The 17,711-nt window shown below is 37.8% G+C and overlaps 1 protein-coding gene across 3 annotated transcripts in view; it reads right to left on the reverse strand.

Moving 5' to 3' along the window:
* Positions 1-17,203, reverse strand: part of LGSN (lengsin, lens protein with glutamine synthetase domain) — a 31,041-nt gene extending 13,838 nt beyond the window's left edge. Inside the window, exons 1-4 of one of the 3 annotated variants that reach the window (XM_060615837.3) lie at positions 17,095-17,181; positions 13,261-13,327; positions 2,506-2,635; positions 1,572-1,769 (exon numbers count right to left, since the gene is read on the reverse strand). In XM_060615837.3, the coding sequence (XP_060471820.1) occupies positions 1,572-1,769; positions 2,506-2,635; positions 13,261-13,327; positions 17,095-17,120 (421 nt within the window). In that variant the 5' untranslated portion in view covers positions 17,121-17,181. Of the gene's footprint in view, positions 1-1,571; positions 1,770-2,505; positions 2,636-13,260; positions 13,328-17,094 lie in introns of all 3 variants that reach the window. The other 2 variants (XM_060615838.3, XM_060615840.3) reach the window with 2 other exon arrangements.
* Positions 17,204-17,711: the final 508 nt, after the last annotated feature.

Below are 17,711 nucleotides of genomic sequence, written 5' to 3' on the forward strand. Positions count from 1 at the left end.
GAGTTCTGTGAGTCCTTATAGCAAATTATCAAAACTAGGATTAGTCTTGGGGAATTCTCAAACTTGCAATTGGTGTCAATAACGACGGTGGACACCTAACTTCACACCCTGTCATATTTCTGTCTTTTCAAACCTTATTTGTTCAACCCTCTTATCAGGGATTCCCTTATGGAATACATATTTCACTTTTTTAAATTTGTTTAAGGATTATTCATTTTTCAGAGACAGAGAGAGACAGAGCATGAGGTAGGGGGAGGGACAGAGAGAGAAGGAGACACAGAATCTGAAGCAGGCTCCAGGCTCTAAGCTGTCAGCACAGAGTCCAACGTGGGCTCGAACTCACAGACTGTCAGATCATGACCTGAGCCAAAGTCGGACACTCAACCGACTGAGCCACCCAGGTGCCCCAATATTTCATTTTAACTGTTTTCTGTCACTTGGATCCCAGAGATTTTTAACCCATACACAGATAGACCAAAATACTTATATAGCTATTAATAAGCCAGAAACTTAAAAGAATTTCACTTTAAAAAAAAGACTAGAAAGATCATCCATTGCAACCCCGCCATTTTCTTGATGAGCAGCCTAGTGGTTAAAGAAAACTATGAGGTCTTTTATAAATGATAGGTATATAAATTCTTCGATGACTCCGAGACTAGCGTTCCTCAATCAAGGCCACATTATTTCTTTTTTTTTTTTCAGTATATGAAATTTATTGTAAAATTGGTTTCCATACAACACCCAGTGCTCATCCCAAAAGGTGCCCTCCTCAATACCCATCACCCACCCTCCCCTCCCTCCCACCCCCCATCAACCCTCAGTTTGTTCTCAGTTTTTAACAGTCTCTTATGCTTTGGCTCTCTCCCACTCTAACCTCTTTTTTTTTTTTTTCCTTCCCCTCCCCCATGGGTTTCTGTTAAGTTTCTCAGGATCCACATAAGAGTGAAACCATATGGTATCTCTCTTTCTCTGTATGGCTTATTTCACTTAGCATCACACTCTCCAGTTCCATCCACGTTGCTACAAAGGGCCATATTTAATTCTTTCTCTTTGCCACGTGGTACTCCATTATGTATATAAAACACAATTTCTTTATCCATTCAGCAGTTGATGGACATTTAGGCTCTTTCCATAATTTGGCTATTGTTGAGAGTGCTGCTATAAACATTGGGGTACAAGTGTCCCTATGCATCAGTACTCCTGTATCCCTTGGGTAAATTCCTAGCAGTGCTATTGCTGGGTCATAGGGTAGGTCTATTTTTAATTTTTTGAGGAACCTCCACACTGTTTTCCAGGGTGGCTGCACCAATTTGCATTCCCACCAACAGTGCAAGAGGGTTCCCGTTTCTCCACATCCTCTCCAGCATCTATAGTCTCCTGATTTGTTCATTTTGGCCACTCTGACTGGCGTGAGGTGATATCTGAGTGTGGTTTTGATTTGTATTTCCCTGATGAGGAGCGACGTTGAGCATCTTTTCATGTGCCTGTTGAAGGCCACATTATTTCTATTTCAAATACAAATTTGGGGGCAGTGGCTAGAATGACACGTGAGTTTGTTTCCCAGTCCTTACCAGAATGGCTGGAGTTTGTGTTAAATTCGCTACAAGGAGCACTGGCTGATGTTTTGAGGCGGGAGGGTTTCATCACTGTTGTCTGATTCTCAGAGTCCTTGTCATCTTGTGGCAAATGAGAGTCTGCAGAGCCAGGTCCCACAACTGGTTTGCTGATATCCCCCAACTTGTGGCACACCATTTGGTATCTGATCCTTTCTTTAATAATAAAGAAAAATGTTAAAACACACACTGCCTTGGTTTTCAACCGTCTTTTAACATGATACGGAGAGGAATCTTTGAGAAAATAATTTATTCCTGGGCAGTGACATACCGAATGAGGAGCAATGGGAAAGGTCTGCACCCGTTGCAGGCCATAAGGGGGTACATGGTCTGCAGAAAATTTTAAAGCAACAATAAAATCGATGAGCACCCTGCTTGCTTTTTATTGTTACCATGTACCAGCCATCCCTGTGCCCCTGCCTTGGAACACCACTGTTCCTGGATTGCATCTCTTGTTCAGATTAACTCCTAGCTTCAGCACTGTTTCAGATCTATTGAGTTTGGTTGAAATTCCAGCATGTGGTATGAAAACTTGTTCCACATCTTTATTGTGGCCTCCCAAATCCTTGGCAATGATCTTTGCAATCAATCTCAGAGCAGAAATGTGCTTCCCTGCTTATGCATATGTTCTCTCTGTTGTCTTCTCTCTTTTTGCCCCACTATCAACCTAGTTCTGCTCCCTTTACATTCTAAATATTTTGATTGGTTATTTTTATATATTTACGTTATACCCTTATATTTGCTATCTTTTGTGTTGCCTATGTAGAACTAAATTTCATTTCTTTGTTTTTGTTTCTCCCTTCGATGAAAAGAAAAGGTTTTGTAAAAAGGAGAACTAAATAGAGATTGCAATTGACATCATATTCCTGAGGGATAAGAGTAACTAAGTTACCTTTTGAGTTGGATATATCCATTTCTCCTACTTCAGTTGAAAATAGATGTTGTTTAGTAACTTTCTTTCTTGTTCTTCTTAATTTACTCATCCTGTTGGCTTCAGTCTCATTACCTTCATCTCTCGTGTCCTGTAATAATTAATAAACAAAAACCAGATAACAGATCGTGCACACAACTAAATCTGGATGTCAGGAAAGCATGGTGACTGGATACTTAAGTTTTAAAGTGAATGTAAGAGACTTTTATAATGAGGTAAATTTTGTCACTTCTGTCACTTGAATAGTTCAAAATTAACAAGCCCAATATTCTGTTTACAGGCTGGATATTCTGTACTCCTTTTATACCTGGTACAGAAATATAATTAAATAAATTGGGATTTTGTCCAACTAGGCAAGATTTTAAATCTTTATTTTTTACTCTGGGATATTTTATATTATCCATGCCTAAACCCATTTAAGCGTAAAATCCTCTTTTTATGATTTCTATCTTTTTTTGGATCTCTAACCTTTTGACCAAAAGCACAAGTACCCGAGGAATTTGATTCTATTCTTTCTTTTCTCTTACCCTCAGCCTTACTGCATCAATATTTACTTTACTTCAAAAGTAAATTAAAATATAAAAAATAAAATAAAAAATGCAGTTGCATTTGTACATATTAGTTTCTATGGGTAAAACAAATGTTATACTCAAAACAGTTTTATAGCTTGGGAAAATGTAAAGAAAAATATTTTAAAACAAAATAACTTCACTTTTACAATCAAGTTCTAATCCTTGACAGAATTCTTCAATAAACCTCTCAAGGGCTATTCCTAGCAAGGAGCTGGGCAGTGAAGCAGGGGCTGAAGGGGGAAGAGCTCGGGCATCTCTGCGCCAACAGTGGGCAGAATCACCCCTGCAGTCCCAGGACATGAAAGCTAACATTAAAAAAAAATAAGAAAAAAAAGCAGACATTAGTATTTTTTATGTTTTTTTTTTACAAACTCCTCATTGTAGTGTGAAGGGAGAAATAAGTGGCAGGGTCAGGGTCAAAAACTATAGTCTAAAATGTTTTGAGCTATTGTCTTTTTGAAGAGCAGACTCTGAAAGATTCTATATCTGGGAGCAAGTTATCTGGGAAACAGCTGTACACATTTGTCAATAAGACCAGTTCAGCCTCCAAAAGCTAAAACAAGAAAACAGAATTCAACCTGTTGGTGTTTATATGTAATCAGGACACATTGTTATTATTGTTACTACGTTTTAAAAGGTATATTTCATAGGATGCAATCTTTTTTTTGTCATTTTAAAATTTCACATCTTAGGGGCGCCTGGGTGGATCAGTTGGTTGAGCATCATCTGACTTCAGCTCATGTCCTGATCTCTAGGTTCATAAGTTCCCCCCCATGGGGCTCCCTGCTGTCAGCAGGGAGCCTGCTTCGGATCCTCTGTCCCTCCTCCACTTGCACTCTCTCAAAAATAAATAAACATTTTTAAAAAAATAAATAAAATAAAATAAAAGTAAAATTTCACATCTTAGAAAATTGTGGTCCCCTCTACTCCAGACAATTTTATATTTGAATGATGTGATACTTATTGTGAGATATACGAGTTTAATTTTTCCTAGCAGTTTATCATTTTATTTACATATTTTCCAATACACTTGTGAAAGAATTCTGACAGTGATATCCTGATTTTATTGTACGTATTCAACATTTCTAAAATTGCATTGCCAGAAATATACATCATATAATTGTACTTTTGGTAAATGTTTCTATAAATACATGACTAGCTTTATTAAGAAGTCTTGTTTAGACAAGGAAATACTTGGTCAGGTATGTAAATATGAAAGAAAATTGAGCAGACTAACATTTGTGTTAGTTGACCCATTAGGTATCCCTCATATACAGATAGAAGGAATCAAATGAGATAGACTTTAAGATTTCCTTCAGCTTTAAACTGTAACCTGCAATTGAATAGCAGTGTGCTAAAATCGAGCCCTTTGTCAGGCACATTTCTCAGCATAAGCCTCACAGTAATAGAATCTCCATTTTACAAATGAGAAAAGTGAGACCCAGAATAATTTGCCAAGGCCTCAAGAGGGAGTGAGAGATGTAGTTTACAAACACGTCTTCCGATTGCCAAAATGCCATTCTGCTTCCCAAATGCCAGAGACGCCCGTTTAGAGAAAGTCCATTTTAATAAGAGTCACCTGTGAAATTTTATGCTTTTTAAATGTTGGCAATTAATTTAAAGTATAAGGTAGGAAGTAAAGAAGAAAAGAAAGTTTCTCAACTACTACACAGCCAGGTCTAAAAAGACTGGAATGCTGCTCAGAATATGCAGTTCTGGAGGCCCCCAGCACAATGAGAGCAGCGGTGACGGCGTATCTCTTCCCTAACGTTGGTATTTAATGTGGTCCTGAGACATGATGGTCAAAACATCTAACTGTTATTACAGCTAATAAAAAATAAAAAATACTTTTATTGTACCTACTATATGTCACATCTCTTCTAAATGCTTTGCACGTATTAATTCATTTAGTCTCAAAACAACCCCTTGCAATAAATATATTATCAACTGAGTCAAAGGAATACTAATTAACTAGCTCAAAATCACATTTCTCATAATTGGTAAAGCTAAGGTTTGAACCCAGACATTGACTCCAGATTACAAATACTTAATGCATCCATCCTTAATGAACACCACCAGAATACCCCTGCATCATTGCTGGGATGCTGGGAAGCATCATTGCTGGTTCTAGAGGGCCCCTGCAGGGTGAAATGTTAACTCTTTAGCTGATGGATCATGAAAGTTCCAAAAGCCCAAGAGGAATAGTAGGTTAGCTACAGAAGTTTGGAGGGTTGGGGGAACCTTAAGGGACTCTTACCAGCACCTGTTTACCAACTAGTTTAGAAACTTTTCTTGATCTGTCAGACATTCAGCCATATAGTTCCAATTTACAGATCTCCTGGTTGCACCATCATGTTGGACAAGCAGTGCCTGATCTATGTAGTAAGCACTGAAACAGACATTAATCCTTATTATTATTCCCTAGGCACCCTGCATTACTGGGGTTGTCTGTGGGAAAGATACCCCATTCTAGGTTACTTCCTGGGCCCCTGGCTCTTGGGAGATGGTTCTCACTGAGTCAGGCCCTAATCCTTTATCTGAACAGCTCTAGATTCTGAACAATAAACTAGGGGAACTTCTCAGAGAGGTGAGGGTATGCCAAGCAGTCTGAGGATTCTCGGGAAGGGTTCCGAGAATATACTCATGCCTGGACTCTATAGTACTACTATTATTAAATAGGCAGAATATTTTATAAACAGTCTCCACACAGCCAGGGAAACTAGGCTAAGCTTAAAAAGAAGAAGGGATACATACGCTGAAGATAGAGAGAGGTGACGTAAGGCAGGTTGGAAGAACCAGGAACACAAGCACAGATACACAATTTAATTTTGATCACATGACATAAATATGCAAATCCAATTCATGCTTAGCTTAGACAGTCTCAAAATTCCACTACAGTAGGTTGATCCTGACTTGATTTGACATTCCCAACAGAGAGGCTTTGCCCACTTCAGAAATGTTTCTGCTGTCATTCCATTAGAGGACTCCTTTGTCTCATACATGGGACTGGCCTCAAAGAAGGTTTCATATTACAAGAATTTTCATAATTCATGTTTCTCTCATCACATTGTTGCTTTTGAAAGTTGTTTTATGGCTTAATAAAAGTTTGTCATTTTGCATTTCAACCCAGTGGCTTGATCAAATTAACTAAAAGAGGCTTAACATAAAGGGATTGTGCCAAGCATTAAATTTAGACCCTAATTTGACCTAATAAGTTTCCCTTCAATGTATTAACCAGTGTTATTTAGATTCTAAATATCACTGATTTTATTCATTTACTTTCAATTTTCTCTAACAGCTACTTTTTTAATATCAATACTTTAAAAATCATTGTTTTGTCTCCTGTATACTGGCTAGAGTCTGAGGTATAATCACGAATGCATTTACCAAACACTCTGACTTCATTAATGATGGGGTGCAAGAAAAAGAAAGCAAGCCAAAAAAAAATCTCAAGTTTTAACCTCTGTGAGAAATAATGGGAGAGGCACCGGAGTGGCTCAGTCGGTTAAGCGTCTGATTCTTGGTTTCCACTCAGGTTGTGATCTTACAGTTGGTGGGTTCAAGCCCCACGGCCAGCTCTGCACTGACAATGCAGAGCCTGTTTGGGATTCTGTCTCCCTCTTTCTCTCTGCCCCTCCCCTCCTTGCTCTCTCTCTCTCTCTCTCAAAAATAAATAAATAAACTTTTTTTTTTTTTAAGAAATAATGAGGGGTGCCGGGTGGCTCAGTCAGTTAAGCATCTGACTTCAGCTCAGGTCATGATCTCACATTTTGTGAGTTCGAGCCCCACATAGGTCTCTGCACTGACAGCTTTGAAGCCTGGAGTCTGCTTCCGATTCTGTGTGTGTGTGTGTCTCTCTCTACCCCTCCCCCACTCATACTCTTTCTCTCTCTCTCTCTTTCAAAAATAATTAAATGTTAAAATAATTTAGAAGAAAAGAAAAAAGGAGAAAAAAGTATCAAAGATTATCAAATTTAAAAGAATATGTCAGGGAGAAAAGAGTATGCCTTCAGTTTCCTTAAAGTGTGCTCTTCAAAAAAAAAGGGAGGAAAATGTATTCAAAATATTTACAGAAGAGATACTTCGAAGGGCACATCACAAACTTACATCAATGAATCTAAAACCATCCATACCCATTAACTACTAGTTCTACTTCTAACAATTTGTTCTAAGAAAATAATACAAAATATAAAGTCATGCATGTCCAGGGTCACTTTTTTTATAATAGCAAACACTTGAAAGCAGAGCACAGTGAAGTAGGAAGAGTGGAACAGATTGTGGTCATTCTGTTCAGTGAGTTCACCATTTAAAATGAGTGCCTCCATTTCCTATCTTTGTCGCCTGGATTAGCACAACACTTACCAAAATGTCTTCCCTGCACTCTCTATTTCTACCCATCATCCACACTATGGCCCATGGTCCTTCTTTACATCACAATGTTGGTATTACTATTTCTCTGCTTAGGTTGCATCCAGTTTTCCCCCACCTTTAAGAAAAATTCAGACTAGTATTCTCTGACACCCTGCAGAGGCCAGTCTCACCAATGCCTCCAGACTCCATAGCTGGCCATTTTTACACACAAACCTTATCTCCACACATTCAAAACTAATTTTATCATTCCTCTGTCCCACACTGATTTCTTTTTTCCTACGCTCATTGGTTTTCTAGACTGTCCTAAGGAAATGTAATCTACTTTTCTGGTCACAGCTCAAAATTAACTCCCTGGACAATTTGCTGTAGCCACTCCATTCAAAGATGGCTGATTTTTTTTTAAATCCCCGATGAAAGCATCTCCCTTACCAAATTTTGTAATCAATTATTGTCTTCTTCATCACAATTGTTAAAATGTTTAGCCTTCTCTTAAAAATCTCGCTTAGTGCTTTGTACAATAATTCTCAGTATCGTTAAAGTAGCTTCCTTCCATTTGTATACTTTTTTCTCCAAACCACAAGGCAAAAATTAGTTTTTGGGGTTCCTTAAGTGCCAAGGATATATTTAAGCATCCCTCCTAGAATTAAGAACTACTGCCACTATAAACGAAGGAAGTATTTATAACCCCAATATCCACTTGGGCAAACTAGGGTAGAGATTATGTTGATCTGAGTATGGCAATGGCTGTAGGGATGGGGAAAATGAACATACTACAGATATATTTGGGAGGTAGACTTGGCAATTTGGTGATTGACTTGATATAGGAGGTGCAAGAGACAGAGGGTCAAAGGTGATAGGTTTCTGACTAGGGATCCCAGGATGAGGAGGAGACCTGAGACAGGAGTTGCTGGGTTGTTTTGTGAACATATGGACCCTATGATGACTGTGTCTTCTGAAGGCCTCCAGAAAGCAGGGGTCAGAATTCAAGAGATAAAATGGAAGTAAAGAGCATAGCCCTGAAAGTGGCTAAACCATTAAGAGAAAGAGCAGAGACTGAGAATATAAGAGGACTAAGCTAGAACTAAAAAAGGACAATACTTAATAAGTAAACAAAGAAAGGGAATCCCAAAAAGTAATCAGAGAAAAAAAAAAAAAAGACAAGAAAGTGAAAGAAAAAGTTGGGACAGAGTGGTTTCATTGATAGCAAGAAATAAAAGCTGTATTAAAAGAAGGGAGTACCAGTAGGCCTACTACTGAAATGATAAATAAGGTTGATATTAAGACTAGTCCATTGTTGAGAAAGAATAAAATCATGCCATTAGCAACAATGTGGATGGAACTGGAAGGTATTATGCTGAGTGAAATAAGTCAGTCAGAGGACAGATATCATATATTTTTACTCATATGTGGATCTTGAGAAACTTAACAGAAGTCCATGGGGGAAGGGTAGGTGGGGAAAAAAAGTTTCAAACGGAGAGGGAGGCAAACCGCAAGAGACTCTTAAATACAGAGAACAAACTGAGGATGGATGGGGGGATGGGGGAGAGGGGAAAATGTGTGATGGGCATTGAGGAGGGCACTTGTTGGGATGAGCACTGGGTGTTGTACGTAAGCCGATTTAACAATAAATTATATTTTAAAAAACATACGTTGTATAAATATACATCTTCCATATTATCAAAAACAAGAAAAAAGGAAAAAAGGCTAGTCCATTGCATTTTACAACTCGAGTCACTAGAGGCATTGGTAAAGGCAGGTTCAGTGGAAGAAGGTAGACATCAAAGAGTTGAGGAGGGAATGAGAGATGCTTAGTCCAAGGTCCACACACTACAAACACAACAGAAATATTCTCTACTATCAAGTGGAGACAGTCAGAAAATACACCTCAAAAATAACAAGAGAAAGAGGCAGAGACTTTGACCACTGGAGAAGTGCCGAAGGGTCTAAGAAAAGCTTATGTTGTTTTTATGAAGAACGGCTTACACATATTTAAATGCTTAATGAAAGGAGTTAATAAAGAAGATGTTGAAGGGAGAAGAAGAAGGATAAAGCAAGGTCCCTGAAAGGGCAGAAAATATGGAAACTAGAGTTGAAATGAAAGGTTTAACTTTAATATACCTTCCTCTATAAGAGGAAGAAAGGAAGATAGAATGTTAGAAGGAAGAGAGAAGAAAAAAAAAATTAAGGAGGAAAGGGAAATTAAGAGGAGGAGGGGAAGAAGGGAATTGTCAACATCTAATGAGGGCTATTCAGGTGACATAATTGTGCCTCATGACAATTAAGTTCACCCAGGAAGTGGCAGAATCTGGATGCAAAACTGATTTTAAACATTTGTTCTTTCTTGTCTATTCTGGATAAGAAAGGTAGCCAGTTATGAAGCTTCCAATTTTCTTCTCTGGGTGGGAGATGAACAGACAGTATTAGAATGCAAGACTAGAGGTTTAAGAAAAATGGAAATGGTTGACATTGCCATAGCAGAGAATTCAAAAAAGCCAACTCAGGAAACAAAAGTGCCGAGTGCCCCACAGAAATGGGAGATTTTTAAGTTATAGTGGAATCAATCTGTACAGGTAAATTATTTTTCCTCCAGCAAATTCTTCCAGGATTGAGGTTTTGTGAAGATACAAACTTAGGAAGACAATAACAAAAATAAGTTAAGGATACTGGCAAGAAAGACTAAAATAATGAGATATGGAATCCAAGAGAGATGAAATGGGAAATGAAACCAGGAAAGACCGACAAGGGGAACCTAGTCCAAGGACTGGAGAGTCTTAGAAAGTGGCATTTTATATGTATCCTTGTGCCGAATATATTGACTAGAATAAAATAGGAATTGAGTAAATATGTTCTAATCAGTGAATGGCAACCAAGGCCTACTTTGTTGGAATATAAGGCCAGAAGGGAACTTCAACTCAGATCTCTCCTTCATAAGTGATTTAAAATGAAATCTTTGGATATCCAATAGAATGAATGGGTTGATGTAATCAAAACACTTTTCCTAGATAAAATGTTACTGGATTCCCTCAGTTTTCTCAAGGTGAGCTAAGAGAAAAGAATCCCTGCTGGGGAGCTGCTCTGCAGTGACTCTGTCCCTTCACCCCATTAATTCCACCTTTCCTTTAGGGTTTTCCTCACTGTATTTATCCTCAAAGCCACACCTTATCTTCAAGGTTATGATTATGTACTTTAAGACATACACAAAATCTTATTTCCTATTTTTCCTCATAGCATAACTAAAACATGCTGAGATTTCAAAAGAATTTTCTAAACATTAAGGAACAATAAAAAAGAAAAGAAAAAAGAAAGAAAATTATAAAACACATGCTTTCTATTGTCTTGGTCATTAGATATATTTTCTTCAGTTCTGATCTGTTCCCTGTCTTACTCAAGACCTGTCCAAAGTATTTGCCTTTTTAGTTCTCTGACTCACCAACCAGATAAATAAGCATCTTTTGGAAACTTATTTGGAAACGTAGAACACTTCTTTATGGTCTACTAAGTGATTCACTCCTTCAACCAAGCTGTTTCTGCAAAGTCACTGTAGTCTTACCCTAAATTAGAGTCCCTGATATCATTAAGGACAAAGACCCAAATGACCACCATTTCCCAACTTAAAGAAAATGAGACATTCTTAAGGAGACATTACCCACAGATCTACTTATTTCCAATGCTAATTCTTCATCTATATATTTTTTAAATAATTTTAATCCTTAAGCTGTATTGCATTTTAGGAGGTTCCATCTGAATACATGGATCTCTGGAGACTTTTGTTACAATGTTCTTTATTACAAATGCAATAATCCTCATTGCAAAAACTCAAAGGTCAGAAGCTCATGAAATAAAATGGAAAATTTTAAAAACAGTAAGAGTCCTCTGTTCTCCTCTAAACTTTAGATTTTTTGACAAGCAAATATTTTCAGAAAGTCATTTCTTACCACTCCAAATAACTCTTATAATGGCTCATCTTCTAATATAAGTTCTTTAATAATTGTTTCTAGTAATGATTTAATGTGTCAGTACTGATTGGGACTATGCACATTTTGAAATATATCAAAAATAGAAACTGAAAAGAATAGATATAGTACATTTATACACCTTGTTGACAGGAGACTTACTGGAGCCACCCTCTTTGTATGAAATTCATTCATTTACTCAACAAGTACTTAGTGAATATCTAGAAGAAGCCAGTCACTGGTTTGGATGCCATAGGAAAATAAAGATGAGCTACTTGTTCCATGGAACATAAATATAATACGTGATAGAAAGTGGTGTACGTATATTATGTGAATGAGGAAGGTGCCCCTAGAACCATCTTGCTGATGCAACAGCTGAGTCTTTGAAAGTTATAGTAACTAACCCCCCTGACTTCACACCTAGAAAATAGCAGAATCCAAACGTGTGGTTTGAAATTCTTCTTTCATTTTTTCTTCTTATTTACAAACTTTACAGACAACAAAATAATGAGTTGTTGTTGTTGTTGTTGTTGTTGTTGTTGTTTTGAGAGAGCGAGATAGAGAGTAAGCAAGGGGCTGAGAAGTGGGGGTGGTGGGCAAAGATAGAGGGAGACAGAATCCCAAGCAGGCTCTGTGCTATCAACACAGAGCCAATTGTGGGGCTCAAAAACCCACGAACCAGGAGATCATGACCTGAGCTAAATCAAGAGTCAGGGGCTGGATGGGGCACCTGGGTGGCTCAGTTGGTTAAGCATCTGACTTCAGCTCAGGTCATGATCTTACCATTCCTGAGTCTGAGCCCTGCACTGGGCTCTGGGCTGACAGCTTGGAGCCTGGAGCATGCTTCAGATTCTGTATCTCCTGCTCTCTGCCCCTCCCCCCACTCGTTCACTCTCTCTCTCTCTCTCTCTCTCAAAAATAAATAAACATTAAAAAAAAATTTTTTAAAGAGATGCTCAACCAAATGAGCAACCCAGGTGCCCTCAAGCAACAAAATATTGAAAACTAAAAATGTTGCCTTTAAGAATGCTAAACACTGAGCAGTTTTATATAAAAGGCAGCAGGAAATTCAAGTTGATTTTTTTTTAACTTCACATTTTAACACAGAGTTCAGTAGCATCCCTGTCTTTTGAGGTAAACCTAAGGTAAAGGTAACTACAGATACATTCCTTGGAAGTTACAGAGAATCAGAATTTTACTTAACTATAATGGGCTAAAAATAGGATGAGCTATTTGGAAACATGTCAGGTTTGTCATCCTCCAGCACATTTGTGGTGGGGTTGGATAGTCAATTGTCAGGGATGACCCAGATAGTTTCCAGTCCTCACCACTTTTGCAGTAAAATAACCTAGATCCAAGTTGGTAGGTTAGATGGAACCCTGTTCCACCTATATATCCATCTCTGCCCAAAAATTATAGAGAAACTATCATTGTAAAGAGCCTCTATGTGAAAGAAGGGCCACAACGTTAATTATTGGCTGCCCCTACGGCTGTAAATGATGTGAAGTGCTCAGCATCTCACTTCCATTCCCAACAAGATGGCAAAATATGCAACAGCAGAACCAAGCCTACAGCCAATCTCTCCTCTGCAGGTAAAATCTTGAACACAGCATTCAATATGAGAAAAGTGTGAAGAGTCAATAGTTTCAGAGAGGGGAAAAATGATTTTATAAACATCTAACACCATGTTATTTTCACAATATGAAGCTAAAAAACAAATGAAGCTAAAATAATAAAGGACAAAAAGTTTGGTCAATTTCCTGAGCTTGATGCTAGTACTGACCTTCTTTTTTTACTGAAAAATAAATTTCCATATTTACCTGAGAAATGAAGATTTTGTCTCTAAAAATATCCATGTAAATAGGATCAAAGTAATTTTTGCAGACTCTGTGATGGGCATAAAAACAAATATGTTTCAAAGGTGAGAGAAGATTTGTAGAAAAATTTAAATATACATGTAGTATATAATATATATTTATGGTAATGAGTTCTATAATATAGAGTGAAATAAGATCCAAGAACATTATAGAACTGTCAGCAAAGATATCAGCTAATAGGCCATTGCAGATAAAAATATTGGGCCTCATCAAAAAAGAATATTTTCAATGTGACAGGAGGAGTTCCATCTTTTAAAAACTTTTGGGATGAGCACTGGGTGTTGTATGGAAACCAATTTGACAGTAAATTTCATATATTAAAAAATAAAAAAAATAAAAAAGAATGTGAAAAAAAAAATAAGCATACTTTCATAAAAAATAAAAATAAAAATAAAAATAAAAAAAATAAAAACAATGTGATGTGTTTATGGCTAGAATACTAAATATAGTTCTAGTCACTGCCCCTGGAAAAACATTAATGGGCTAGAAGTGGATCAATATGTGTTTATTTATATAAATGTATGCCACATGTAATTGTCATCATTATCACATAGAAAGGCAAATAGGGGCACCTGGGTGGCTCACCAGGTTAAGTGTCCAACTCTTGATTTCAGTTCAGGTCATGGTCTCACGGTTCATGAGATGGAGCCCCAGGTTGGGCTCTGTGCTGATAGTGTGGAGCCTGCTTGGGATTCTCTTTCTCCCTCTTTCTGCCCCTCCCCCACTCTCTCTCATAAACAAACAAACAAACAAACGTTTACCAAAAAAGGTAAATAAAGTTCTACCATGTAAAAGAAAAAGTGCAAAACTCCTCAAGGCTATAAAAATGAAAACTTAGGGGAAACACTGCTGGTCATCTACAACATAGTAAAGTGCATATGAATAACTCCTGTTATTCAGTATTTCTGAGCACTATTCTAAGCCCTGGACTTGTATTAACTCATTTAATCTCTCACAAAATCTCTTCCAGTCAGTACTATTAATGTCCAAATGAAGCACAGAAAAATCCAATACTTTGTCCCAGCTCACCCAGCTAGTAGGTAGTACAGCCAAGATGAAAACACAGGCATTCCGGTTTTGGGGAGTGTATTAGGTATGTGAAACACAAACCTAATTTTTAACATTAAGAGAGGTACTTAAAGGGAGGTAGATTCAAGGTAAATAAAAATAAACATAAAATGAACTAAAAACCTTGAAATCTAAAAACAAAACTGAATGTTTAAGAGACAAAACATATTTAAAATATAAAAATAGAATCAGAAAGTCTATACAGAGTTGCCCAGACAAGCATAAAGCAGGGAAAAGAGGGTAAGTTGGAGTAGGGAAATCTCTAGCCTTGAGTCCTACTTCTAGAAAGTCAGTCATAGCTTCCCACGGAGCTGCACTTAATGCCCCAACACACACACACACACACACACACACACACACACACACACACAATACAGGCTGCAGAGTAGGATGAACCTCTGGTCTCACCCAGATGGGGTCCATTCGTCCCGCAATCTGGAAGCATCACCCCTTTGTGTCTACCTGTGCAGGTGTTTTCCTCTGTGTCTACCTCACAGATGCATAATTTACAGGGCAGAGAACAGATCTTACCCAACTCGCTTGGCGTATCACCCAGCTCAGGACCACACGCAAGGTTTTGATAAATAGCTTTTAATTATTATGATGTCCTGCCATTTCCATCAATTTGCAACTTCACACACCCATAGGGTCTACTTTCAGGAATAAGAATGTGTTTTTGATCTATTGTCTGTTCACTGCTGCTGAGAATTTGGCTGAACACACGACTTTATGACATTGTTTTGAATAGAGAATCTCAGTAAAATATTCTTTAGGGAAATACCAAATCTAAGATTAATAACTGTTCATTTTCACTGAAGATTCTACCAAAGAATTTGTTCGGGCTGGGGAAGTAACCACCTGGGAGAGTTTCTTCACACGCACAATCTGCCCTTTTGATTCATCGAGTCTTTGTTCAGCTGCTGTGTTTTTTGCAGTTAACCTCATGCTGCTGCAGCTCACGTTACCAAAACATCTGGTATGGAACAAAATTATTGTCCTTTTCCAGACATTAGTTAAGTAGAAATGGAATGTCACACACCATCTCCCTCCCACCTTCCATATTCTTTCTCTTCCTGAGAATATGACCCTACACAGGGTAACACAGGGGTTATTCAGAGGAGAGTTGGGTAAATATAATGTTCTATCCCAGTTATCAAAGAACTTTTTCCCAAGACACAGGGTTTTTCTCTTGCCATGAAAATTGTGTACTTCAAAATCATATTGCTAGTTTTTCTATTCTCCTAAGAGTGAATGAATACTCAACATTTGGTCTAGACTGGTCTTGGGAGACTATGACACTTAAAGATTTTCACAAAAGCTGGGCCACCTGGGAATACAGCTGGGGGTGGGAAATACAGTTTTGTCATAGGCTCAGGTGTAATAAAACCTAGAACAAGAAGAAGTTGAATAGTTAGACGCCAATAATTGAAAAGGTGAGTTACCTGTGTGGCTCAGTTGGTTAAGCATCTGACTCCTGATTTCTGCTCAGGTCATGATCTCACGGTTCTTGGGTTTGAGCCCTGAATTGGGCTCCACACTGACAGTGCAGAACCTGTTTGGGATTCTCTCCCTCCTTGTCTCTCTGCCCCTTCCCCTGCTCATGCTCTCTTTCTCTCTCAAAATAAACAAATAAAACTTAAAAGAAATTTTTTAAAAAGGTAATGATGTGCATTCTAATTACTTTCCCGAAGTCATCATTTATTCTCAGCTCCAAATTTACTTTCAGATAAAATCATTCTATTAAATGTGTCCATCATTTGACACCTCTGACAATGACAGGACACTGTGTGATGAGCCACAGCTACTCCTCAGTGAATCCCTTCTTCACATACTGTTACCCAGTTTCCTTGTGGAAAGTGCATTTGTTGTCTCCATCCCAAAGCACACAGCTCACACTCATTCTACGTAGCAGTGACCCCACTCTTCCTTAGCCTTCAAGCTGTCTTCTCCACTAGATGGAGGAGGGGGGATCAGGTCTATTTTCTCTATGTCTCTATTTCAAACACAGTGCATCGTCCTACCACTATGCTTTGCACTTAGTAGATGTGCTTCTTGTATTTTATTTTCTTAAATCCATCTAAAGAAAACCCACATTCTCCAAGATTCGACCACAATGCACCTCCCAGTCTACCTTTCAGTCTTCCAGAATGGTCTGTCAGAAATACAAGAGCAAAAGTTGGGTACATACCATTAAAAACTAGTGAGAAGTGCTACATGTTGACAACTGAGTATTTTAATATATTCTAGAGCAGATGAGAGGCTATCACTATTTAAATGCCATGCATTTCAATTATAATTTGAAAATGGGTTCTCACCTTTAGCCACTTAACCTCAAAGCATTTTTATTATGAGACAAAAGCTTTGAGAAAAACAAAGATTGTGCTCTTAAAAACAACCAAAATATGCATAAAAGAATTCTACACCATCCTTATGCTTCCTAAATGCAGTGCCTAGTGAAGTTATTTTCAATGATTATTCAAACTAAATGAGCTTTTCTAATGCAAATTCTGAATTTAGTTTTGATTATATTTATAAACTCAACGTGTAGTAGAGGAGAGAGTGTCTTCACCAACTTCTCTGAAGCAGACATAAAACAAGTATAATCATGCTGCCCTTATTCATACTGGCACTCAAATAGTTCACATAGAATAATAAAAAGCTTTGCTGTCAGTATTTTGGTAAATAACATTTTAACCATTAACTTCATACCTCCTGTAGAAGGTCCCCTTCATCATCCATCTCACACTTTTTTATTTAAGTCCACTTTGGAAACCACAATCCCCAACAAATGCGTTCAACACGTATTTATATGTATACCTGAAACAAACACGGCAGATGATGAATTCCATTGAGGCTGTTTTCCAGAGGGGTCTGGCAGGTAATAAAAGATAAACACCAGACTCTGATGTGTCATGCCCAAGGCACAGTATGCTGGAAATGCACTAGAAGAGTCGAATGACAAATGCTCATTTATGCCTGACTCCCTACAAACAAAGGACATTGCAGAGCTTAAAACTGTGTTGATTGACTTTTTCTCCAACATACTGAATTTTGTTATATAACAATTGTATTCTAGAATGAACTCTATTGTTAGCCTCAGATGATGAAACATTTATTAGACAACTATGCAATCACAGTCCACAGACAAAACACAAATGGAAAAATACAGTTGTAAGTGACCCAGATTTATACCAATGGCAAAGATCCACTCATTTGTAATTCCCATTTTTTTCTTCTCTTCTCTTCTCTTCTCTTCTCTTCTCTTCTCTTCTCTTCCCTTCCCTTCCCTTCCCTTCCCTTCCCTTTCCTTTCCTTTCCTCTCCTTT

The sequence above is a fragment of the Panthera onca genome, chromosome B2, assembly GCF_046562875.1.
Source record: "Panthera onca isolate mPanOnc1 chromosome B2, mPanOnc1 haplotype 2, whole genome shotgun sequence".
Taxonomy (NCBI): Eukaryota; Metazoa; Chordata; class Mammalia; order Carnivora; family Felidae; genus Panthera; species Panthera onca.